The following is a 24,917-nucleotide window of genomic DNA, read 5'->3' on the forward strand; positions in this document are numbered from 1 at the left end:
CCTGGCTACAATGTAGCCAAAGGGGGCGGGGCTGGGCGGACGGCGCGCGGCGTCACCAGCGTCGTCCGCGAGAAGGGCGGACGGCGCGTGACGTCGCCGACCGCGCGCCTCCCTTCCACCTCCGCGTCGCGCGCCGATGGCGTCAAGGCCCCGGGCGGGAAAAACAAAACGGCCGCCGCCGCCGCCGCCTCGGCCGCCGCCGCCATGGAGGACGCGGAGTCTCGCTTCCAGCACTTCCTGCAGCCCATCCGCGACCTGACCAAGAACTGGGAGGTGGACGTGGCCTCGCAGCTGGGGGAGTACCTGGAGGAGGTAGGAGGGGAGGGGGGGAGTTGGCGAAAGTGGGGGAGGGGGTAGTCCTCGCACAACGGCCGACTGGATTGTGACCGCCGCCTCCGCTCCCCTCCCTCCCTCCCCGCAGCTGGACCAGATCTGCATCTCCTTCGACGGCGGCAAGACCACCATGAACTTCATCGAGGCGGCGCTGCTCATCCAGGGATCCGCCTGCATCTACAGCAAGAAGGTGAGGGGGGGGGAGGGGGCGTGGCCTGGGGGAGGGGGAGGTCCTGGAGGTGGCCCAGTGGGGGGGGGCAGGTGGTCTGCCAGGGGGACATGGGGGGGCGCCATGGGGGAAGGGACAGAGGATGCGTCCATGGGGAGTGGGGGGGGGTAGCCAGGTATGGGGGGCTATGAACCCATGGGGGGGGGAAGGGGGGGTACCTAAGGGGGGGGGAGGGGGAAGTGTCTGCCAGGGGGTCCCATAGGGGAAAGGAGGATGGATCCATTGGTTGGATGGCCATGGGGTGTTGGGGCTGTGGGGGAAGCTCTGGGGGGATTGCCAGGTGGGTGGGAGGTGGTGTGTCAGGGGAATAGGAGGAGGAGGACCCCATAGGGGGGAAAGAGGGGTCTCTAAGGGTGTGGGAAGGGCGCCTGGGGGGGAATGGTCTGCCAGGGGGACATGGGGGGGCGCCATGGGGGAAGGGACAGAGGATGCGTCCATGGGGAGTGGGGGGGGGTAGCCAGGTATGGGGGGCTATGAACCCATGGGGGGGGGAAGGGGGGGTACCTAAGGGGGGGAGGGGGAAGTGTCTGCCAGGGGGTCCCATAGGGGAAAGGAGGATGGATCCATTGGTTGGATGGCCATGGGGTGTTGGGGCTGTGGGGGAAGCTCTGGGGGGATTGCCAGGTGGGTGGGAGGTGGTGTGTCAGTGGAATAGGAGGAGGAGGACCCCATAGGGGGGAAAGAGGGGTCTCTAAGGGTGTGGGAAGGGCGCCTGGGGGGGAATGGTCTGCCAGGGGGACATGGGGGGGCGCCATGGGGGAAGGGACAGAGGATGCGTCCATGGGGAGTGGGGGGGTAGCCAGGTACGGGGGGGCTATGAACCCAGGGGGGGGAAGGGGGGTACCTAAGGGGGGGAGGGGGAAGTGTCTGCCAGGGGGTCCCATAGGGGAAAGGAGGATGGATCCATTGGGAGGATGGTCATGGAGTGATGTGGGGGTGAGGGAAGCTCTGGGGGATTGCCAGGGGGGGTGGAAGGTGGTGTGTCAGGGGAATAGGAGGAGGAGGACCCCATAGGGGGGCAAGAGGGATCACTAAGGGTGTGGGAAGGGCGCCTGGGGGGGGGAGTGGTCTGCCAGGGGGGAAGGAGGATGAACCCATGGGATGGCCATGGGGCGATGGGGATATCTGGGGTGGGGGGATCTCTGGGGATGGCCAGGTGGGGGGGAAAGTGGTCTGCCAGGGGGATAGGAGGGCCCCATGGGGGCAAGAGGGGTGGCTAAGTACGGGGGGGGGGCGCCTAGGAAGGATGTCCAGTTGGGGGGGAGAGTCATCTGCCAGAGGGACAAAGGAGGGCGCTATGGGGGATGGGACAGAGGATGGATCCATGGGGGGGGCAGGTAAGGGGGCAAGAGGATGGCCCCATAGGGGAGAAAGGTGTGGCTTAAGGGGGGAATGCCCGGGGAAATGATCTGTGGGGGGCTTAGGGGAGTGCCCCGTGAGGGGACGGGGATAGCCAGGTGGGGGGGTGAGAGGGGTGCCTGAGGGGGCACCTGGAGAGGGGCCAGGTGGGGGAAAGGACTCTGCCTTTGGGGATCATCCTCCATTTCATTCTCTGATCTATTGCATTTTTTTTTCTCAGGTGGAGTATCTTTACACACTGGTCTACCAAGCCCTTGATTTTATCTCCAGTAAGAAGTGAGTAAGCCCCTCCTTGGGAAGAGAGGAACGGAGAAAGGAAGGGATAGGAAAAGAGGAAGGAGGGGAAGAAAGCAAGGGAGGAGGGAAGGAAGGAAGGGAAAAAAGGAAAGAAGGAAGGAAAGAAAAAGGGGATAGCCAGGTGGGGAAGGGCGATAGGAAAAAAGGAGAGGAAAGGAAGAAAAAAAGGAAGGAAGGGAAAGGAGAACAATCCCTCCCAGTAATGTGTTTGCTTAACAACCACTGCACTCACTTAACGACAGCTGAAAAAGTCATATAATCAGTTGCAGTAACGATGAGGCTCTATGACGGTTGTAATTTGAGGACCGCCTGCCTTTTCTGGAATAAACTCCGCTCGTTTCCCTTCTGTCGTAATCCTTCTTACGACTCAGGCGGGAGAAACAGCCCACGTCAGTCGGAGCGGATGGGACCGATGGGGATGTCAGTGCCGGACCAGGAGCCGCAGCGGAGGAAGAAGAGGTGAGCCCCTGGGTGTTGGATCCAACAACCACAGCAAACCATGGCCATAAAATGCCTCCTTCGGCCGTTGTGAGACGCTCACAGGGCACCAGGTGGATCCTAACTCTGCGTTCAAAGTTTTACTGCGCCACAGGAAGTCTCATTTCCTGCCTTTTGCCGAAGCGGTTGCCACGGAGGACTTGATTTAAATCAAGTCGATTTAAATTGTGATTTAAATCTCTAGTAAAAAGGCTTGGCTTAAATCGACTCAATTTAAATCATAATTTTTAAAGAGCAGCTGTCGTCTCTCTCCCGCCACCAGTTGACTCACCGACAGTCCCAATATAGCAGAATAGGCAGCCTCCTCACGCTACATAGAGTAGAATAGAATAGAATTTTATTATTTGTATGCCGCCCTTCTCCGGGAGGACTCAGGGCAGCGAACAATTCAAGGGGGGAAAAAAGGGGGAACATAAAAGACAAAATACAAATAATAAAAGTAAACAACAGTCGAACATCCATACATGTTGAGAGAGGAGGGAACTCATCACCCCCAGGCCTGTCGGCAAAGCCAGGTTTTGACGGCTTTTCGGAAGGCCTGGAGAGAGGTGAGGGTCCAAATCCCTGCAGGGAGTTCATTCCAGAGGGCCGGAGCTGCCACAGAGAAGGCCCTCCCCCGGGTAGTAGCCAGGTGGCATTGGCTGGTAGATGGCACCCAGAGGAGGCCAACCCTGTGAGATCTAATGGGTCTGTGGGAGGTAATTGGCAGCAGGCGGTCTCTTAAGTACCCAGATCATATACATAACAAAGCTCTGTTTCATGCTGAATACACTGAATTATGAATGTATCTTAAATAGAAAACCATCTCTAGATTTTTACTCCAAAAGCATTTGATTAAAATGCATTTGATAAAAAAATTTAAAAATGCAATTTAAATATAAAAAAGCAGATTTTTTTTAAAAAATGTCAATTTTTATCCACCCTGGTGGTTGCCATTAACCGATTGAAGCCTCCTGTGAGCATGCAAAAACAGCTGTATGCCAATTCCCGCCTGCCGTGGGCGTGAGGTCTGCCATTGGTTGCTTCCCTGCACATGTTAGAGGCTTCATTCATGCTCTTGTTCGATCTGAGGTGGCGCAGTGGTTAGAGTGCAGCACTGCAGGCTACTTCAGCTGACTGCAGTTCAGCAGTTCTAATCTCACCGGCTCAGGGTTGACTCAGCCTTCCATCCTTCCGAGGTGGGTGAAATGAGGACCCGGATTGTTGTTGGGGGCGATATGCTGACTCTGTAAACCGCTTAGAGAGGGCTGAAAGCCCTATGAAGCGGTATATAAGTCTAACTGCTATTGCTATTCTCTTTGGGGCCGATTTCAACTGCGTTATTGTAATGTCGGTACTGCCGAGTGGAATACGAAATGCTTTCATCTACCGCTGTTTGTCTCTTAACTGCAATGTTTAAATTATTAAAAGGGACTCGTGGTTTTAAAATAAGATTTGTATTATTAGTTTGTATCTAGAGTGCTGCGGTGGCTTAAAGGTGGAGCACTCGCCTCGCAATCCGGAGGCTGTGAGTTCAATCCCAGCTAGAGGCAGATATTTCTCTCTCTAGGCACAATGAGAATATATTATCTGCTGAACAAAACTCAGCAGGGAAGGGCATCCGGCCAGTAAAACACGCGGCTCCATTCAGTTGCCCAGGCTCCACCTTGCAAGGGATTATGGGGGTTGTTAAATGATGATGATGACCAGTCTGTATCTGAATTGTAAACAAAGGGCAAATAAAGGAGTGTGTGGTCGTTTCCCATGGCCTGTGTGTCCTTGGGTCAGCGTTCCTTCTGTCCAGCCAAGGCAGGGCCAGGCAGCTCTTTTGGTTTCCTTTCTGATGGAGTCTCTCTCTCTCCCTCCCCCTCCCTCTCTCCCCCTCCCTCCCTCTCTCCCCCTCCCTCCCCCTCTCCCTCCCTCTCCCTCTCTCCCTCCCTCTCTCTCCCCCTCTCCCTCTCTCTCCCCCCTCCCTTCCCCTCCCTCTCTCTCCCTCTTTCCCCCCCTCTCTCTCTCCCCCTCCCCTTCTCCCTCCCTCTCTATCCCCCCCCCTCTCTCTCTGCAGTTCCTCTCCTTGGACGACATCCAGCAGGCCAGCAGAGCCAACATGGAGCTGAGAGACGACCAACAGCACAACGTTAGTGGCTCCCCAGCTCCCCTCTGGTAGCTTATGAGTAAGGGCAGGATGCATAAGGAAGCTTTGCTCCCAGGACTATACACAACTCCCTCCCCCCCCCCCCACACACACACACGCCTTTGCAACTTTACGGGAAGTCCTCAACTTACAACCATTCGCTTCGTGCCCATTTGAGGTTACAGCCGCCCTGGGAAAAGTGACTTTTTTTCACACTTATGACCCTTGCAGCATCCCTGTGGTCAGGTGGTTTAATTCCAGGCACTTGGCAGTTGACTCGTATTTATGACGGTCTCAGTGCCCCGTGGGTCACGTGTCCCCCTTTTGCGACCTTCCAGCAGGCAAAGTCAACGGGGAAGCCGGATTCGCTTAATGGCCGTGTTACTGACTTTACAACTGTAAAGCGATTCATTTAACAACTGTGGCAAGAAAGGTCATGGAATGGGGCAAAACCAATTTTGGGCTCCGTTGTGGCCACCGCTCAGCGGTCATAAGTATGAAAAACGGTCCTAAGTCCCTTTTTTCCCCCCCAGTGTGATTGTAACTTTGGTGGCTATGAATGAATAGTTGCGACTGGGAGTCTCCCCGAAGCCCTCCTGCCCCACAGCCAGGGCTTAGCAGAGCAGAGGAGCCTTCCCCCAACCTGACCCCCAGCACCCTTCCCAGGCACCCCCCACCCTTTCCCCCCCTTCTCCCACTCTGGTAAACTTCTCTACTGCCTTCGCAGACGGTTCCCATCGTGCCCTTGACCCCCATGGCCCTGGTTCCCCCCGAAGAGTCGGAAAAGAAGGACAACCCGCTCTTTAGGTAAAAGGCTCCCACGCGGTCCCCCGCCCCATTCTCCAGCCCCTGGGGTGCGAGGGGTGGCGTCCGCTGGCCTTCTCCGGCTGACCTGGGCTCGTTTCCCTTGCAGCCAGAAGGGAGAGCTGCTGGCCAGCAGGAAGGACTTCCGGATGAATACCTGCACCCCCCACCACAACGGGCTCTTCGTCCTGGAACTGGCAGGCCTCTCGCCCACTCAGTGCCAGGAGGGCAGGGATGGTAGATGGGGCCACGCCCCCCCCAACGGTACAGCTGGGCTCACCCTCTGGAGCCTCCCACCTTTTGAAATTGAGTTCATGCTTTCCATTGGGAGGCTTTCCGCCCGCCTTCTTTCGGATTTCCTGCTTTTAATTTTTATTTTTGTTTGTTTCAGCTTTTTGGTTTTTTTCAAGTGTTAATTTTGTCTCATCTTCGATTTTATCTTTTAAATTTGTTTTTACTTTTATCTTTCAATCATTCACTCTTAAATTGCATTTGTTTTCAGTGTAATTTGGTTTGATTTTGCTTTGTTTTCAAATTTGCTTTTGCGTTTCACTTTGAATTATTTTTTTTGTTACTTCATTTGGTTTAGTTTACTTTTTAATTTTGCTTAGCCTTGATTTAAATCATTTTTATTTCACTGTTTCGTGTTTCATTTTATTTTTAAATTTTACTTTTTAATTTCATTCAACTAATTATTTTTAGCATTTTATCTTTATCTACTTTTAACTTGACTTATTTTCATTTTACTTTTTTATTTTTATTTGTAATTTTATATTTATATTTAATTTTATATTTATATTTAATTTTATGTTTATATTCAATTTTATGTTTATATTTAAGTTTATGTTTATATTTAAGTTTATGTTTATATTTATGTTTATGTTTAAGTTTATGTTTATGTTTAATTTTATGATTAAGTTTATGTTTATATTTAAGTTTATGTTTAATTTTATTTTCTTGTTTATTATTTTCTTTTTTCCTTTATTATTTTATTTTAAGCACGTGGCCTGTCAGGAACCGGGTAGAAATTTAAGAAAAGCAGCAAAGGCGGCTCCTGGCTTCCCTGTCTGCAAAAGATTTGCCACCCATAAAGAAAATTGGGACCGTCTCTTTTCGTGGGCTGTCACGTGAAAGCAGCCAATCGGCAGCAGAGGTGTGTTAGGTGCGCTCACACGCTCTTTTTGCTTCTGTGCAGGTGTTCGGAGCCTGGCTCCCACAGCTGGCTCCATGCCCATGGAGGTCAGCGGGTGCGAGACCCCCGTTCTCGCTCTGGACTTCTCTGGAGAAGGAAGTGAGTCGCAGTGAATTGAAGGGGTGGAAGAGTGAATGTGGAATGGGATTAGGAGAGGGGCTGATAGAAAACCCCAGCTGGGAAGGGAGAGGACAGCTCAAATCTCTTGAAAGCCTCTCATAGGCCGTCTCTCGCTTTGCAGACCCCGGGGGCAGTTTATGAGAAGTTAGAGCCAGCTGGTGTGTGTGTGTGTGTGTGTGTGTGTGCAGGCTGATACCCTGGATAGCAATAGCAGTTAGCAGTTAGACTTATACCCCGCTTCATAGGGCTTTCAGCCCTCTCTAAGCGGTTTACAGAGTCAGCATATTGCCCCTAACAATCCGGCTCCTCATTTTACCCACCTCGGACGGATGGAAGGCTGAGTCAACCTTGAGCCAGTGAGATTTGAACAGCCGAACTGCAGAACTGCAGTCAGCTGAAGTAGCCTGCAGTGCTGCACTCTAACCACTGCGCCACCTCGGCTCCTTGGATGGAGGAGTCGTTTTGGTTAACTGATAGAATCCTTGAAACTCAAGGCTGAACTGTGGGGTCCTCGATGCTCTCTGAGCCAGCTGGTTTTCCTGAAGACATTTCATGGCCCAACTAGGGAACATCATCAGTGCTGGAAGGGAGGGGCAGTTTGTGGAGAGGAGGAGGGGAAGCACAAGAAGGAACGAAAGGGGGGGAAATGAAGGAAGAGGAGGACTACAGGGTCCCGGGTGCTCTCTGAGCTTGGTCGTGAACATCATCGGTTCTGGAAGGGTTTGGGAGGAGCAGAAGGAACAGGAGGACTGGGTGTTCTCTGAGCTTGGTGGTTTCTTTGCAGACGTTTCATGACCCAACTAAGTAACATCATCAGTGCTGGAAGGGAGGGGTGTTAGTGGAGAGGAGGAGGGGAAGAGGAAGCAGAAGAAAAAAACGAAAGGGAGGAAGAGGAGGACTGTGGGGCTCCTTGGTGCTCTCTGAGCTTGGTGGTTTTCTTGAAGACGTTTCATGACCCAACTAGGAAACACCATCAGTGTTAGAAGGGAGGTGGGGTTGTGGAATGAAAGAAGAGAGGGAGGAGGAGGAGGACAATGACAATGGTGTTCTTGTTGCCCTGAGTCTGGTGGCTTTCTTAAAGACATTTCATGACCCATATAGGGAACATCATCAGTGCTGGAAGGGAAGAGGGGTATGGAGAGGAGGAGAGGAATGACCAGAGTATGTTTCATGGGTGCCCTGAGCCTGCAGGTTTTCTTGAAGACATTTCGTGACCCAACTAGGGAACATCATCAGTGCTGGAAGGGAGTGGGATTAGGGGAGAAGAGGAGGAGGGAGGGAGGGGACTGTGAGGTCCTTGGTGCTCTCTGAGTTGGGTTGTTTCCTTGCAGGCGTTTCATGACCCAACTAGGGAACATCCTCAGTGCATAGAAAGAGGCAGCAGACGCCCCTCCCTCCTGGGAGGGTCTTGCCCGAGGCGCATTCCCCCAGTTACAGCTCTGCCCCAGATTCAGCAGTTTCTTTTATCGTCCTGGTTCCACCTCTTCCTCCCGTCCCCCAAGGCCATTCCTTCCGCCCACCGCAGTCCCAGGAAGCCACCCTGAGCTCTCGCTCTCTTTCCTCCTCCGGGACCCTCCCAGCAGGTGCAGCCGACCCCCCGGATGACCATGGAGATGGTGGTGGGGACGTCCTGCCAGACATCCCAGAGGAGGGTCAGGAGGTCACCCAGGCCGGAGCGGAGGAACACATCGCGCATCAGACGGTACTCGGAGGCAGGAGGGCGGCCAGGGGACGCTATTTGGTACGATCCGGAGATGAGACGCCCTTCCCCCCCTTCTCTGTCTCCTAGAGCGCCCCCCGGAGCAAAGGGTATGCGTTGCGGGAGAGACCCCCTGCCCTGGATGCCAATCCTCACCTCAAGGTAAGGAGCAGCCCCGTACAACGACCCACGTTTTGCCCAATGGCCTTTCGGCCGAGGCAGTCCTCGACGTTACGACTGCAACGGAGAACCAGATTTCTGTTGCTAAGCGAAGACATTTGGGAAGCCCCGTTTTGCAACCTTCCTTGCCATGGTGGGGGAAAAAGGATTCCTGCAATCGTTAAGTGAGTCGCATGGTTGTTAAGGGAATCCAGCTTCCCCCACAAACTCTGTCAGAAAGTTCGGGGGGGATCGCCCGGGACACGGCTGGCCGTCGTCGATGTGAGTCAGTTGCCAAGTGTGCGAATGTTGGATTTAGCTGACGTGACCACGGGGAATGCGCAACGGTTGTAAGTGTGAAAAGCGGCCACAAGTCACTTTTTCAGTGCCGTTGTAACTCTGAACAGTCACTAAGCAGATCTGTCATAGCCTGGTAGTTTGTAGCAAAAGGTTTCTCAGCGTTTGTAAGCCCTGAAGTTTAGCTCTTTCCCCTCTGATCTAGAGGAGCGTTTCTCAACCTCGGAGACTTTATAAGTCCACAGGACTTAAAGTCGCCGAGGTTGAGAAATGCCGAGGTTGAGAAACTTCCAGATGTGCCAGGCTGAGATTAGAGCTGGAAGGGACCTTCGAGGTCTTCTAGTCCAGCCCCCTGCTCACACAGGAGATCCTATGCCATGATGAAGCACCCACAACGTCTGGATACACACACACACACATTTTTCTTTACAATACCTAGAAAATCAATATCCGCATGAACAGTGTGTTGTCTGGGTACAATTAATTTTGAAAAATAATAATAGCATTGATGATAATCACCCAACGGTGATAATATTTGCTTATCCATTCTAATAAGCCTCCATCGTGCAGTTAATCATTCTCTTAAACTTTGGAGTTTCTAACTTTCTGTTTCTATTAACAGAGTTGGTGAAACAAATCCCATGTTAAAATATATATATATTCAGTTTCTCCCTTCTCTTTTATTTTGAGTGTCACTCTATCCATCTCTGCGTGTTCCTCTTCATTTTTTCCACTCTTATGAGGTTGCTTCTCATCTTGATGAGTTTCTTCCAATCAAATACTTTTTTTTATTTTCCATTCTCATAACATACAATCACATGTATACTATTACATAGCCAGAATCCTATTGTATTAAGTAGCAATTACATCAGTTCCTCTTGTCAACAATGCCCAAAAAGATTAAAAACCCATTATTAGCTCTTCTGCTTTCCATACAACCTCAAGTGTCAGGATTTAAAATAAATCTAGGGAAAAGAAAAATATTGGCTACAAATATGAATACTAAACAAAAGGAAGAACTAGAAGGAATGATAGGATGTGAAATAGTTAAAAAGGTCAAATATTTAGGAGTTCATATTTCATCTTGATGAGTTTCTTGTCCTGCCTTCAGGTGCTTTGGAGAATAGGCTGAACCCCCCCCCCTTCAAATGCTGGAAGATTGCTATCATGTCACCCCCCCCTGGTCCTTCTCTTCAGTAGACTAGCTGGGTGGGGGTCTTTTGGGGTGCCAAGGCCCAGTTCTGACGCCCCCTGGGGACCTTCACCGTCTGGATGCAAAGCCCATCAGCTGCTTCCTTTCTCTTCCAGGACACGTGGGACCCCTGGCGCAGCCTCGACCCCTTCAGCTCCTCCGAAGACAAACCCTTCAAGAAAGGTGCGGATCTCCCAGGCCCATTGGGGCGGGGAGGGACTTGAACCCAGCACCTTCAGCCCTTGAAGCTTCTCTGGGAGAGCAGACCAGAGTTCTCCTCCGGGAGCGGTCAGAAAGTCAAGTTGTGTTGGCTCCATCTTGATTCTTTGACCACGTTCTGTGGACAACACCCGGCGTGTGGACCACGGCTCCCCTGCCAAATGAAAGTTATGGGAGTTGTAGTCCAAGGCATGGGGGCAGGTTGGGTTCTAACGGGATGGGTGGGGGGTTTCCAGCCCTGCGTGAGTCTTTCTCACGATCTTCTTGAGAACTTGAGCCGATGGAACCAGACCGGGGCAGACTTGACCTCAGGAGGAATCCTTCCTGCAGCCTCTGCCCTTAAGGGAGGTGGGCTAACCTGCCTCGGCCTGGATGGAGCAAAAGGGGGTCCCGCCCACGTTTTTCCCTCTCCAGGAAGACCCTTCACTGTGCCCCGCGGCCTGGAAGATTGGTCTCGCGCCAAACGCAAGAGACGTCCCTCCGGCAAGCTGGAAGATTTCGTCTTGTGGTTTTCGTCCTCCGGTGAGTGTCCTCGGCTTGGGCTGATGTCCCCCACCAGCTCGGGGGGGGGGGGCGCTTGGGGGGCAGCCCTGCCCTTGCCCTCTCTATCTTTAAAAAAAACAACCGTGCAGATTTTGAAAGCAATGTCCAGTTTTCGGGCCAAACCGTCATAAGCCCCACGGGGTAGGTGATTGCAGGATGCTGCCCACGGCTGCAAACAGGGGATGTGTTGTTGAGCATTTGAAGTCCAGTCACCTGAGCCCAAGTGCAGGATGACCATCAGAATCAGGATATAACCCCACCCCACCCCTTTGCAGGTAGGTCACGCCTTTGAGTAGCCATTAAGCAGCCATAAGTTGAGGACTAGCTGGAAAAAATGGTTAACAGGGATTCGAAGATTAGTGTGCTGCTTCGGTGTGTGTGTATTTGTGTGTATATACGTATGTATGTGTGTATATATTTTGTGTGTGTATATATGTCTGTGTGGGTGTGTAGATAGGTACATAGAGATATAAATATTGTGTGTGTGTGTATGTATGTGCATATGTATGTATGTATGTATTTAGTGTCACAATCCTAGTGTTCCTCCCATATTTGGGCATACCAGGGGTTGTGACACTAAATACACACCTACTTCCCTGGCTCAGCTGATAAGGAGGAGAACCTTGTGGCTTAGTGGTTAACACAACTGCTTAATATGTAATACAGCACAGGTTCAAATCCCAGTAAGGGTATGGCTAGCTGATGAGAGTTAAATAGCTTGAAATAGATCTATACTAGATAAATACCTTTATTTATTTATTGATCAGCACAAATGCAACATATATATATATGTATGTAATGTATGTGTGTATGTGTGTGTATATATATATATATATATATATATATATATATATATATATGTTTTCTGAGGTTTTCGCGGGTGTTAGTATGTAGGTCTCTAGTTGTTCGGGTTTTCTCCCGCGTAGAATTGGAGATGTCTTGGCGACGTTTCGACGAAGTCTCATTCGTCATCTTCAGGCTGCTTCAGACTACTTCAGGTCTGAAGCAGCCTGAAGATGACGAATGAGACTTCGTCGAAACGTCGCCAAGACATCTCCAATTCTACGCGGGAGAAAACCCGAACAACTAGAGACCTACATATATATATATATATATATGTATATGTATATGTATATGTATGTGTGTATGTGTGTATGTGTGTATGTGTATGTATGTATATGTATGTATATGTATGTATATGTATATATATTTAAAGTCACAACCCCTGGTATGCCCAAATATGGGAGGAAGGTCACACTTCCATTTAGCTGATGAGAGCTAAATAGCTTGAAATAGATCTATACTAGTCTCCCTTTATTTATTTATCAGCACAAATGCAACACACAGACATACACACACAAACACACACATATATATATATACACACACAAACACCTGTATGTTCGTTTTTGCTTCCTCTTTGCTTCCCTGTTTTGTGTTTGACCTTTTTGTGATAAACTCCCGCAAGAGAGACACGGCTTCTTCTGGGGACTAGAGCCCCCCCCTGCTTTCCCTCTCCTTTGGCATCGCTTCTGACCTCGGAAGGGGGGGGCTGATCCGAATGGCCTTCCTGTGCCATGGGGGCGAGGGGGAGGAGGCTGAAGGGCTGCCGTGCCCCCCCCTCCAAAGCCTCTTGTACCCCCCACCCCCTGCCTCAGAGCCTTTCTTGCTTTCCAGAGCTCAACCAAGGGGGGAACAGCCAAAGGAGCCGCAGGAAAGGCCCCACCTTCCCTGGTGAGTGGGGGCGAGTTGTGGGGAAAGAGGATCCCCGGCTGGCTTTGTGTGGGGCTGGGGAAGCAGCAGGCGGGGGGGGGGGAATGATTCCTGCAGGGCTCCCCCAGAGGTAGCGGCACTGACCGATTGGGGGGGGGGGCAGAGGGAGCTGGGAGCCAGGAGAGGCCTAATTCTTAGGGGCCCCAATGCCAGCATCCCTGGTGGACATTCGCTTGAGGACAGTCCAGCTTTAATTCTTCGTTTATTTATTTGTATCCCACCTTTATTGTTTTTATAACTACCTCAAAGTGGCAAAAGCTATCCAACACACTTCCCTCTCCCTACTTGTTGCAGCAGCAACAACCCTGTGAGGTGGGCTGGATTGAAAGTGGGGTTGGCCCCAAAGTCACTCATTTGGCTTCCATGCCTAAACCGGGTCTAGAACTCACCGTCTCCTGGTGATTGGTCCAAAGTCTCAGTCAGCTGCCACTCATGGCTAAGGCGGGACTAGAACACACGGATTTCTAGTGATTGGTCCAAGTCATTCAGGCGCCATTCATGCCTAAACCAGGACTAGAACTCACCGTCTCCTGGTGATTGGTCCAAAGTCAGTCAGCCGCCATTCATGCCTAAGGCGGGACTAGAACTCAGAGATTTCTAGTGATTGGTCCAAAGTCAACTAACTACCGTATTTTCGGAGTATAAGACGCACCAAGGTTTTGAAGAGGCAAATTGGAAAAAAAAATGTTTTTCCACTCTGCAAACCTCCCAAAAACGGCTCGTTTTTCATGAAAATGGACCTGTTTTTGGTTTTTTTTTTTCCAAAGGCATGAATAGCCCTTAAGAGACTTGTAGAGTGTTTCGGGGGGGGGCTCAAAACGGGCAAAAAAACGGCCCTTTTTCATCCAAAAAAAGGGCATTAGGAAGCTTATAGATTGCTCCTGGGAGGGGGGTAAAATTAAGCAAAAGGGGGGCTCATTTTTGCCCTCCCCAACTCCCAGGAGCACTTTGCAAGCCTCCCAAACCCTCTGCGTGTCCATTTTGGTGAAGGGGGCGGGGCTTCGGGAGGGCCAAAATGCTGCATTCAGTGTATAAGGCGCACCCAGATTTTCAGGCTCTTTTTTTTGAGGGGAAAAGGTGCGTCTTACACTCCGAAAAATACAGTAGCTTTCAGGTCTTAAGTTGGGACTAGAACTCGCCGTCTCCTGGTGATTGGCCCGAAGTCACCTAGCTGGCTTTTGGGGCCTAAGGTGGGACTAGAACTCACCATCTCCTGCTTTCTAACCTGGGAGCTTTAACCAGAACGCCAGCCTTTGGATATTTGACTCCGGTTTCAATTTTTACTCACGGGTTCTGAAGTCTGTTTTTAGTCAGTGCTCGGAGCCATGCGCTTTCAGGGTTTTATTGGGATGTTACCAGAGACCCAGAGTCACTCTGGTATGATGGGCGGTGAGGGAAACCAATGCAGAGTTCCTTTCATTTCTGAACAGACCTGGAGGTCCTTTATTGGAGGAACATGAAGGAGCGCCTGGCGGCCCAGAGGAGGCTACAGAAGAGGATGGTGAGTGTGGAGGCTCCTTCCTTCCTTCTTTCCTTCCTTCCTTCCTTCCTTCCTTCCTTCCTTCCTTCCTTCCTTCCTTTCTTCCTCCTCTCTGGCTTAGGTGCTCAGTTTTCCTTCCAGCTGCAAGAGCTTTTACAATTGGATGATGTTCCCTAGCTGGGTCATGAAACGTCGGCAAGAGGACAGTTCAGCCCTGAGCTACAAATCCTCTTGTACGACGGATGCTAAAGCAGGCCCCTTTTTAAGACACAGCCGGCCCCTCTTCACCGTGCAGAGCCAGGGCTGTGGCCCGGAGACCTCCTAGGTCCAGGAAAAACAGTCCTGATCTTGGACCAAAGCGAGATCAGGGTGGCCTCCTTTCTCCCCCCCTTGAACCAGGGCCTGCATCTGGAGGCGCAGTTGGGGGAGCTTGGCGCTCATGAGATGGACCGGGAGGAGGACTTGGACGCTGCGGCTGCTGCCGACGATGGGCCAGGTACGTCTCCCGCACTGCCAGGGGGCGGCCCTCTCTCCTTGCCAAGCACTTGCATTTTGAGCACGACTTGGGATGCAAGTGTGAGGAATGGCCGTAAGTCGCCTTTCTCAGTTCATTCATTCAGTGTAACGCTGAACGGTCGCTAAAGGAATGGTTGTAAGTTGAGGACCGTACTGGGCCTGGTTTGGCTGGAATGTCTTCTGCTTTCACAGAGGACTTTGTGGCGGATGAGGAGATCCCCCCACTGGAAGCCTCCGAAGGGATGCCAGGTGGCGTGGCAGGTAATGGCTGGGCAAATGGGCCCCTTCCTGTACCCAGGGCATCCCCCCACCCATCTTTCCATTCAATCATCCATGCATCTACCCATCCATCCACCCAACTATCCATCTTTCCATTTAACCACCCATCCATTCTTCCAATCATCCATCCATCCACCAACCCTTCCATCCATCCATCTTTCCATTCAATCATCCATCCATCTTTCAGTTCAATCATCCATGCATCTACCCACCCTTCCACCCATCCATCTAGCCAACCATCTTTCCATTTAACCATCCATCCATTCTTCCAATCATCCATCCACCAACCCGTCCATCTTTCCATTCAATCATCCATGCATCCATCCATCCTTCTATTCAACCATCCATCCAATTATCCAACCATCTTTCAATTCAACCATCCATCCTTCTATTCAACTATCCAGTTATCCATCCATCTACCCATCCATCCATCTACCCATCCATCCATCTTTCCATTTAACCATCCATCCATTCTTCCAATCATCCATCCATCTACCAACCCTTTCACCCACCCATCTTTCCGTTCAATCATCCATGCATCTACCCACCCTTCCATCCATCCATCTACCCATCCAACCCACTATCCATCCATCTTTCCATTCAATCATTCATGCATCCATCTAACCATCCAGCCATCCAGCCATCCTTCTATTCAACCATCCACCCAACTATCCATCCATCTTTCAGTTCAACCATCCATCCTTCTATTCAACTATCCAGTTATCCACCCAACTATTCATCTTTCCATTCAACCATTCATCCTGCCATCCATCCTTCTACTCAACCATCCATCCAGCCATCTACCCATTCAACCATCCATCTACCCATCCAAAATGTCAGGGCTCCAAGTAACACCCCCAACGAAATCTATGCCATCTCTAATAAATTTCAAACTTTGAGGAGAACGCCTGCCTTGGGGCTTTGATTTACTTGGAGCCCTCATACAAGGGCCCATCCGTCTACCCGTCCTTCCATCCAGTCAACCCCCCACCCACCACCTGCCCCATCCATCCACCCACTTTCTGGGCTGGGGAAAGAAAGGAGAAGCACAGAGATTCCCTAGGGGAAAGTGGGAGGGACCCCCTCACTTTCTCCCTTTGCTTTCAGATCCTGGTGGAATCCCCTCTTCCCTGAGCTACGAGGAGCTGGTCAACAGGAACGTGGTACGAAAAGCCAGCTTAGATTTGGGGGGGGGGCTTCTTTGTGGAACCCCATTCTCCCCGAGGAGGGAGGGATGGCTGCCACCCCTCCCCCTTCCTTTCCCTGAAGGCTCCCAAGGCGGCTTGGCCAGCCGAGCTGGTTCCTTCCCTTCCCCATGAGAGACGCTCCCTTTCCCCCTGCCCGTTTCAGGAGCTCTTCATGGCCCACTCCCAGAAGTACGCCCGGGAGACGGTGCTGTCCCGGAGGGTCCGCGACTGGGAGGAGATGATGGGCCCGCAGCTGGAGGAACAGGTGAGGCCAGGAACAGAGAGGACAACACACACACACACCCAAGGGGTAGAGGGCCTTGCCGGTGCTGTGCTTAGAATGATGCAAAGCCCCATGAAGTGGTATATAAGTCTAAGTGATAATTGCTAAGGAAGGAAAAGAGAGAAGGAAAAAGAGTAAAGAAGGAAGATGATTGGGAAGGAAGGAAAAAAGGGAGGTAGGAAAGATGATTTGGGAAGGAAAGAAAGAAAAAAGTGAGGAAGAAAGGAAGATGATTTGGAAAGAAAGAAGGAAAAAAGTAAGGAAGGAAGATGGTTTGGAAGGAAGGAAGGAAGGAAGATGATTGAGAAGGAAAGAAAGAAAGAAAGAAAGAAAGAAAAAAGCGAGGAAGGAGGGAAGATGATTTGAGAAATAAAGAAGGAAGGAAAAAAGTGAGGAAGGAAGATGGTTTTGGAAGGAAGGAAGGAAGACGATTGAGAAGGAGGGGAAGGAAAGAAAAAGTGAGGAAGGAAGATGATTTGGGAAAGAAAGAAGGAAGGAAAAAAGAGGGAGGAAGGAAGATGGTTTGGAAGGAAGGAAAGAAAAAAGCCAGGAAGGAAGATGATTTGAGAAAGAAGAAAGGAAAAAAGAGGAAGGAAGGAAGATGGTTTGGGAAGGAAGGAAGGGATTGAGAAGGAAGGAAAGAAAGAAAAAAGCAAGGGAGGAAGGAAAGTGCAGGATAATTCTGCATCCCCATTGGCAGAAGTTCTGACCAGATCAAGGTTGACTCAGCCTTCCGTCCTGAGTAAAATGGGGACCCAGATTCTTGGCGGAGCAAGAGGCTGACTGTTGGCCGCTTCGAGGGGGGCTCTGAACCAGCATAGAAGCCTGAAGTGCTGGGCATCCAACTCTCCCTTCTCCTTGCACAGGAAGCCCGCACCGCCTTCGACATTCACAAGTACGGAGACCAGCTGGTGTCCCGGTTCAGCCGCGTGGGCGAGTGGCATTCCTTTGCCAGCCTGATGGCAGGGCAGCCGGCCTTTGAGGTCTGCCGGGCCATGTTGGCCTCCCTGCAGCTGGTGAGGATGCCTGCAACCTGTAAGGGGCCGGGAGGGAGGGAGGCAGGGGGAGCCAGGCTGGGCCAGGCCGCTGCCCCACAGGGAGAGACCAGGACCAGCAGGATAAAACTGTAAGGAACCTCATGACTGGGGCAAGCTGGCGGCCAGGGCGGCACGTTGCCCCACAGAGGGGAGGGCCACCCTACATGGGAGGATTTTGTGCCTAGTTGAACGTCTGTTGCTGGGCAGGGCTCTCCAAAACTAGCAACTAAAATTGTGGACTTCAACTCCCAGAGTTCAATTCTCACTCGGGAATTCTGGGAGTCGAAGTCCACAAGTCTTAAAAGTTGCTCAATCTGGACAGCTGGCTCGCTGGGGGATTGTGGGACTAAAAGTCCACCTCTGCGTGTCCAAAGCTAAGTAGCAGCACGGCTTCAGGAGACAACAGGAGTGACTATTTCTGGCTCAGGGGCTGAACTGCGGGGTCCTCGGTGCTCTCTGGCAGACGTCTCATGAGCCAACTAGGTAACATCACGAGTGCTAGGAGGGAGTTTGGGGAGTGCAGGAGAAGGAGGGGAAAGAGAAGCAGAAGAGGGGAGGAGGAGGGGGGGGGACTGCAGGGTCCTTGGTGCTCTCTGAGCTTGGAGGCTTTCTTGCAGACGTTTCATGACCCAACTAGGGAACATCATCAGTGCTAGAAGGGAGTGAGGGTTGCAGGGAGGAGGAGGAGGATTGCTGGAGCCTGGGTGTTCTCTGAGCTCGGTGGTTTTCTTGGAGACATTTCATGACCCAACTAGGGAACTTCATCAGAGTTAAAAGAATTGGACTAGAAGGCTTCTAAGCACTGATGGTATTCCCTAGACAGGTCATGAAACGTCTGCAAGGAAACCCCGCCCCCCCCAAAGCTCAGAGAGCACCAAGGACCCCACAATCCTCCTCCACTCCACCACCCCTGCTCCCTTCTAGCACTCATGATGTTAGCTAGTTGGGTGATGAAACGTCTGCAAGAAACACCCCCCCCCCCCCCAAAGCTAAGATAGCACCACGGACCCCCACACACACTGGACCCTTTCATCCCCGAAATTTTGTGTGTCCCTTCAGGCCAACGACTACACGGTGGAAATCTCGCAAGGGCCAGGCCTGGAAGAAGCCGTTGACACCATGGCGCTGCGGCTCTTGACCCAGGAAAAGGCCCACCAGCGCTTCCACACATACACGGCCCCCTCGCTCAGCAAGCAGTGACGCCTCTCCTCTCCGCCTGTATCTGTGTACATATGTACATATATATATTTATATATATTTGCATGTATGTAAATGTTATGAAACCTGTATAGCTTCTCCTGCCCCCCCCCCCCCGAAAAAAATATGTTAGCAGTGGGTTCTGCTTTCCCCCCCAATAAAAGGTGACTTGTAGAGATGCAATTTGTGTTCCTTTTTGAGCACACACCTTTTAAGCGTCCTCTAGTTGCAGGGGTCTCCAACTGTGGCAACTTTGAAGACTTGTGGACTTCAACTCCCAGAATTCCTCAGCCAGCCCCCACCCTCTCAACCAAGACCCAGATGGGACCCTCAGAGCCAGAAGGGTGGGTCGGGGTGAACATTTCTCCCCCGCAAACGTGTTCTGTACATCTCCTGCCCCCCATCCCTGCTTTGCCACTCTGTAAGAGTCAGCCCTTCGCCACCAATTGCCCTTCCAGGAGCCTGCACTACAATTCCCATGTTCCTTGGCCAGGAAGCCCTTTCACTTGGCTATTGAAGGTGGGGGGTGGGTGGGTGCTGAAACCAAACTCAGCCATGTGGGCGTCCGGGACGAACCAGATAAACGGTTCAATGGTTGTGTCAACTTTTAAGTAACTTTTGAAAAGTTGCCTGGACTTCAACTCCCAGAATCCCCCAGTTAAAAGGGGCAGCCCCCCTCCTCTTTTTCTTTTCGTGATTTCACTTCTTATTAGTTTTATCAAACTATAAAATACAAAGGAAAAAAGAAACATGGGGAAAGGGAGTGAAAAAAAGGAGGGATGTTGCGTGAAACTAGGCAGCTTCTGATACGCTTGAACCGAAGGGGAAAAGGAGCGTTCAGGTACTCCTCAACATACGACCGTGGTCCCAGGTCGTAAAATGGGTCGGTCACATGACTGCTCTGATTTTATGACCCGTTTTGCAGCAGCCCCCAAGCGAGTCCGATGGTTTGCTACGGGAAACAGTTCAGCCAAAGTTTTCAGCATGACCGTCGTAAAACACAGGGTAGCCGTGTTGCCACGTGCCCAAAATCCAGTCACGTGACCGCAGGGAGGGACCCAAACACCGGACCCTCCAATCTAAAAGACTTACGAGGAGCCCCCTTTTTCAGTTGGTCGGAATTCAAAGACTGTACTTACAACAGTTTGTTTAGTGACCAAAGTTAGCCTACCACTGAAAAAAGTGACTTGTGACTGTTTTTCACAATTACGACCATTGCAGTGTTTTGCAACACTTGGCAGCTGACTCGTATTTATGCCAGTTGCAGTGACATGTGTGTGTGTGTCATGCAATCCCCTTTTGCGGCTTTCCGACAAGTCAACAGGGGAGGCAGGATTCACTTCAAGCCGTGCGACTATAGCCGAAGAACTGCAGGGATTCACTTAACAACTGCAACAAGAAAGGTTGTAAAACAAGCTCGCTGAACGAGCGTCTCACTTAGCCACAGAAATGCTGGGCTCGACTGCGGTCGTAACTCAAGGACTAGCTGTGTTATACAAACACCACCTGGATGCAAATTTTTAAAAAGGGAAACGCCGGTCAAATATGCAGACGATACGAAAACACCGTTTCAGAGCTTGATTATTGTTACCTCTATAATCCCCGCAAAACCAGCCATCCAAAACAGCACGCAGGTCTGCAAACACACACACAAACTTCCCCCTTTGGGCCGAGAGCGTCCCAAACGAAACCCCTCCCACCCACCCCAGTCCTCTCGCCACCTTCCCTCCTCCCGGCTCAGGCAAGGAGGCTCTTGTAAGTGGCCATGTGTCCCCGGATGCTCTCCGCGACCTTCACGTCTGTCTTGTAGCGGTTGTAGTAGTCCAAGAAGAGCCCGTCCGGACTGAGCAGGTAGAGGATGACCGTGTGGTCTACCAGGTAATCGTCGTCCTGGTCTTTGGGGCCGGGTGCTATAGTAGACGCGTTAAGAACCGTCCGGCCTCCCGCACCTGTTCGTGGGTGCCGGTCAGCCCCCGCAGCCGCGGGTGGAACTCCTTTACGTACTTGGCCACGCCTCCACCGTGGTCCCGCTCGGGGTCCACAGTGATGAAGATCGGCTGGAGACGGGGCAGTTTGGGGTCGGCGTCCAACATGTTCACCACATCGACTCATCTTCTCCAGCTCTTCCGGACAGATATCTGGGCATGAGTAAAGCCGAAGTAGAGAAGGATCCAGCTGCCTTTGCGGTCCTCCTTGGAGCAAGGACGCCCGGTGTGGTCCACCAGCTGGAAGTTGCCTGCCCGACAGCCACTTTCCTCAACTCCTCGATGCGCTTCTGCTTCTCCTGCTCCTCCTTCTCCGACCGGAAGTACAGCCAGGCCAGGACCAGCTGAAGGGTTATGATGGAGACCACCAGCAGACGGGTCCTCAGCGGATACTGGCGCTCCGGTCGGGGCCCTGAGAGTGGCCTTGGGAGGAGGGTCTCCAGAGGGTCAAAGCAGGCTGGCCAGTGGGAGCCGAGAGGCGGAAATTGTCTACCCTCCAGAAGGGAGAGGACCGCCAGGCTGGGTGGCAGGCAGAAGCAGCAAGGGGACTTAGACAGCGGGAAGGTGGGTGGGGACAGCCAGGCAGGCTCCTCCCCCAGAGGGCGGAGCTGGCTCCCAGCCGCCAAGGCCTCAGCCTGGCCCAGCACTGAAACATGCCCCAAAGCGCTGGAAAGACAAAAGACAGGAATTACTGGAGGATTCCGTTTGTATTTCCCGATCACGAAAATTCTGCTTTTCCTTTACAATGCAAGCTGGAATGAAGGAGAAACTTCATTGTTCTAACGGTCAGGAAATTTCACTTCACTTCTAAGTTGCTTCTCTCCTTGATTAGTTTCCACCCATTGCTTCTTGTTCTGCCCTCAGGTGCCTTGGAGAATAGCTTGACTCCCTCTTCTTTGGGGCAACCCCTGAGCTATTGGAAGGCTGCTATCATGTCTCCCCTGGTCCTTCTTTTCATTAAACTAGACCTACCCAGTTCCTGCAACCGTTCTTCCTATGTTTGAGCCTCCAGTCCCCTAATCCTCTTTCTTGCTCTTCTCTGCACTCTTTCTAGAGTCTCCACATCTTTTCTACATCGTGGCCACCAAAACTGGATGCAAATATTCCATGTGCGGCCTTCCCAAGTGGTATTAACCCTTCACGTGATCTGACACACACACACAACACCCTCCGCTTCTTTGGGGCAACCCCTGAGATATTGAAAGACTGCTATCCTGTCTCCCTGAGTCCTTCTTTCATTCAACTAGACATGAAGTTTATTTATTTATTTAGCTTGTCACTTATGCATAAGATAACAGGAATAATAATAAACAGGAATAAGAACACAGGAACTGGGTAGAAATAAATGGGGACAGTGGGACAGGGACGTTAGGCACGCTGATGGGTTTATGCACGCCCCTTATTTATTGTATATAAGTTTTATAATGTATTATTTACTTATTTATTTAGTTTGTCACTCGTGCACCAGAACAGGAATAAGATAACAGGAACAAGAGCACAGGAAATGGGTGCAAATAAATGGGAAGGGCAGGGACGGCAGGCACGCTGGTGCGCTTATTATTGTATATAAATTTTATAATGTATTACTGACTTATTAAATATTATATAAATATTGCTACTGTATAAATAGGAAATAATTTTTTACAGTAAGTAAAAAAATGCTTATTGCAACAAGGGAGAGGAGCCCCCAGCGCCCCTCCCCTGCTCCGATCCTGCGACCCCCTTGCGCGACCCCCCACCCACTCACCCACCCCAGCCTGTGTCTGCCTGCACAGGGACCCCGGAACTCCCCCCTCCAGCCTTGCACTCCCTCCCCCAACCTCCCCGGCCCGCTTGCAATGGAGGCGCGACATATTGCAGCCTAGGATTCCATACAGGCGCCCCCCCGCCCCTCCCCACGCGCTCCAGACACGTGTTTCCCCCGTTCACTCACTTCCGTGTCGTGCAGCTCAGCGATGCCGGGAACCCGGGCAGAGTCGCTCCTCCCGCGCATGCGCGCCGTCGGCCGCTCTCCGCCCGCTCCTCCTCCTGCTTCTCTCAGGCGCCTTGCAAAAGAGGCCGGCAGGGGGCGCTCGATCGCAGGCAGCAAAGCCAGGAGCAGCATCGGCTAAAGCAGTGTTTCTCAACCTTGGGAACTTGAAGATGTCCGGACTTCAACTCCCAGAATTCCCCAGCCAGCATTCGCTGGCTGGGGAATTCTGGGAGTTGAAGTCCGGACATCTTCAAGTTCCCAAGGTTGAGAAACACTGGGCTAAAGGAGGAGGGAGGAGGCGCTCCCTCTATAAGCAAAAGGACGAGGGAGGGGTGCTCGGAGCCGGGGATTTGGGGAGTCGTGGGGGTCCCCAAAAGGGAAGCCCTCCCCCTCCTCCAATTAAGGCTCAAGCAGGGCTCTCCAATCTTGGCAACTTTAAGCCTGGCGGACTTCAACTGCCAGAATTCCCCAGCAATGTCATTGCATGAGTTTTGCCTTTCCCGTCCCAGACAAAAGGAATCCCAACCTAATCCTAAATCTTAGCATTCTCTTATTTCTTTTTTAGGTTTATCCAGTCCCTTAGCCATAGTAGAGCTCCCAATCAGGAAGTCCAAAACCTCCTTTCTCTCTGCAATCCTGTAGCGATGAATTAACTTAATTCCAGTTTGTTTTTCCCTAATCAAATGAACTGTGTTATTAGTTTATTTAGATCTGCAAGGGGGGGGGGGATCCCTAAATTTATTGGCATTACCTGGAATAAAAACAGGATTTTGGGTAGGATTTTGACTACAGCAATTGTGTAGCGAGATTTGCAGTTTTCTCCAATTTTCCAAATCCTTTCTAATTTTCCGCACCCCTTTATCATAATTATCTCCTTTAATTGTTGAGCAATTCCCTGTCAGCCAAATTCCTAAATATTTTACCCTTTTTACTGTCTTCACTCCCATCGTTTCTTCTAATTCTCTCGTCTTTTAGTAAGAATTTTTGTAATGATCTTTGTTTTGATTTTGTTCATGTTAAGTCCCGCTACTTTACCAAACTCCTCTATTTTTTGAATTAATTTGATTCCTGTTTCTAATGGATTCCCCCCTTATGGGGCAGGAGGTTGGACTATGGACTAAACTTGGCAACATTTAAGACTTCAACAACCCAGAATTTCATGGCATGGTTGACTGGCTGGGGGAGTTGAAGTCCCCTGCACTAGACCATGTCTGATGTTCTTCCCAATTCTGTTGTTCCGTATTTTTTGTTCTAGTCTAAGAAATATGTGGAGACTCTAGAAAGAGTGCAGAGAAGAGCAAGAAAGAGGATTAGGAGACTGGAGGCTAAAACACATGAAGAAGAACGGTGGCAGGAACTGGGCATGGCTAGTTTAATGAAAAGAAGGATTAGAGGAGACATGATAGCAGTGCTCCAACATCTCAGGGATTGCCACACAGAAGAGGGAGTCAAACTATTCTCCAATTGTCCTGAGGACAGGACCAGAAGCAACGGATGGAAACTAATCAAGGAGAGAAGCAACTTCGATGAAAGAACTAAGATAAAATTTCCCGACAATGAGAACAATTAATCAGTGGAAGAGAAGTTGCCTCCAGAAGTTGTGAATGCTCCAACACTGGAGGTTTGCAAGAAGAGATTGGATGACTCTTTGTCTGAAATGGCATAGGTTCCCTGCTTGAACAGGGGGTTGGACTAGAAGACCTCCAAGGTCCCTTCCAACTCTGTTGTTCTATTCTAAGAAATGAAAACAGCCCCTTAAGCCAATAATGACTGAATTCTTGTTCTCTCCTTACATGTTGCCATTTAGCCTGAAGGTCTTTGTGGCTTTATGGTTATTAAAGGCTTAGCTTCTTTCATTTAAAAAAAAAAAGAAAGGACACGGAAATCGCAAGCACCACTCGTAGCCTCCGATTCCTGAATCAATCAGTCAGATCCGCCTGTCTGTCCATCCATGTGTGACTCCGTGTATGCACAGCAGAAGAAATACCCGGATTCAGCAGCCATGCTCACAACTACCAAGAGGGGCCAGATGAGGAAGGCAGAAATAGGGGCGTCCCAATAATTTTGCCTCTATTTGCCCATCCGAGTGTTGTTTGATTCCTCTCCCCACTTGACTCTCAAGAAAATGGGGACAAGTAAGACCCACAAGCTCAG

General features: G+C 51.0%; 2 protein-coding genes across 3 annotated transcripts; one reads left to right on the forward strand and one right to left on the reverse strand.

Annotated features, from left to right (window-relative positions):
- The first annotated feature begins 57 nt into the window (after positions 1-57).
- NCAPH2 (non-SMC condensin II complex subunit H2) lies at positions 58-18,984 on the forward strand. 2 transcript variants are annotated; one of them, XM_032238312.1, is made up of 20 exons: positions 58-312; positions 422-523; positions 2,142-2,197; positions 2,590-2,677; positions 4,761-4,832; positions 5,557-5,636; positions 5,743-5,897; positions 6,829-6,924; positions 8,526-8,647; positions 8,735-8,806; positions 10,409-10,475; positions 10,926-11,033; positions 12,732-12,788; positions 14,258-14,328; positions 14,707-14,803; positions 15,016-15,084; positions 16,210-16,265; positions 16,453-16,554; positions 17,439-17,588; positions 18,669-18,984. In XM_032238312.1, exons 1-20 carry the CDS (start codon positions 205-207, stop codon positions 18,807-18,809), a joined length of 1,869 nt encoding a protein of 622 aa, XP_032094203.1. In that variant the 5' UTR covers positions 58-204; the 3' UTR covers positions 18,810-18,984. The 2 variants fall into 2 exon arrangements, with proteins under 2 accessions (XP_032094203.1, XP_032094204.1); XM_032238313.1 differs by having other exon boundaries at positions 8,529-8,647.
- A 1,094-nt stretch (positions 18,985-20,078) lies between these two features.
- Positions 20,079-23,710, reverse strand: LOC116523220 (protein SCO2 homolog, mitochondrial). Its single transcript, XM_032238309.1, is given in 8 exon segments — positions 20,079-20,711; positions 20,713-20,730; positions 20,732-20,914; positions 20,916-20,953; positions 20,956-21,043; positions 21,046-21,457; positions 22,725-22,822; positions 23,687-23,710. Coding segments are annotated over 8 exon segments (1,029 nt in total). The 3' UTR covers positions 20,079-20,543.
- Positions 23,711-24,917: the final 1,207 nt, after the last annotated feature.

This window comes from Thamnophis elegans, unplaced genomic scaffold (genome assembly GCF_009769535.1).
Source record: "Thamnophis elegans isolate rThaEle1 unplaced genomic scaffold, rThaEle1.pri scaffold_112_arrow_ctg1, whole genome shotgun sequence".
Taxonomy (NCBI): domain Eukaryota; kingdom Metazoa; phylum Chordata; class Lepidosauria; order Squamata; family Colubridae; genus Thamnophis; species Thamnophis elegans.

Bases quoted from the DNA above. Each gene is read 5' to 3' on its own strand.
- NCAPH2 (XM_032238312.1), top strand. From the start codon at position 205: ATGGAGGACGCGGAGTCTCGCTTCCAGCACTTCCTGCAGCCCATCCGC. The intron at 4,833-5,556 runs GTTAGTGGCTCC...CTGCCTTCGCAG, and splicing joins GAGACGACCAACAGCACAAC to ACGGTTCCCATCGTGCCCTT. The intron at 12,789-14,257 runs GTGAGTGGGGGC...ATTTCTGAACAG, and splicing joins GAAAGGCCCCACCTTCCCTG to ACCTGGAGGTCCTTTATTGG.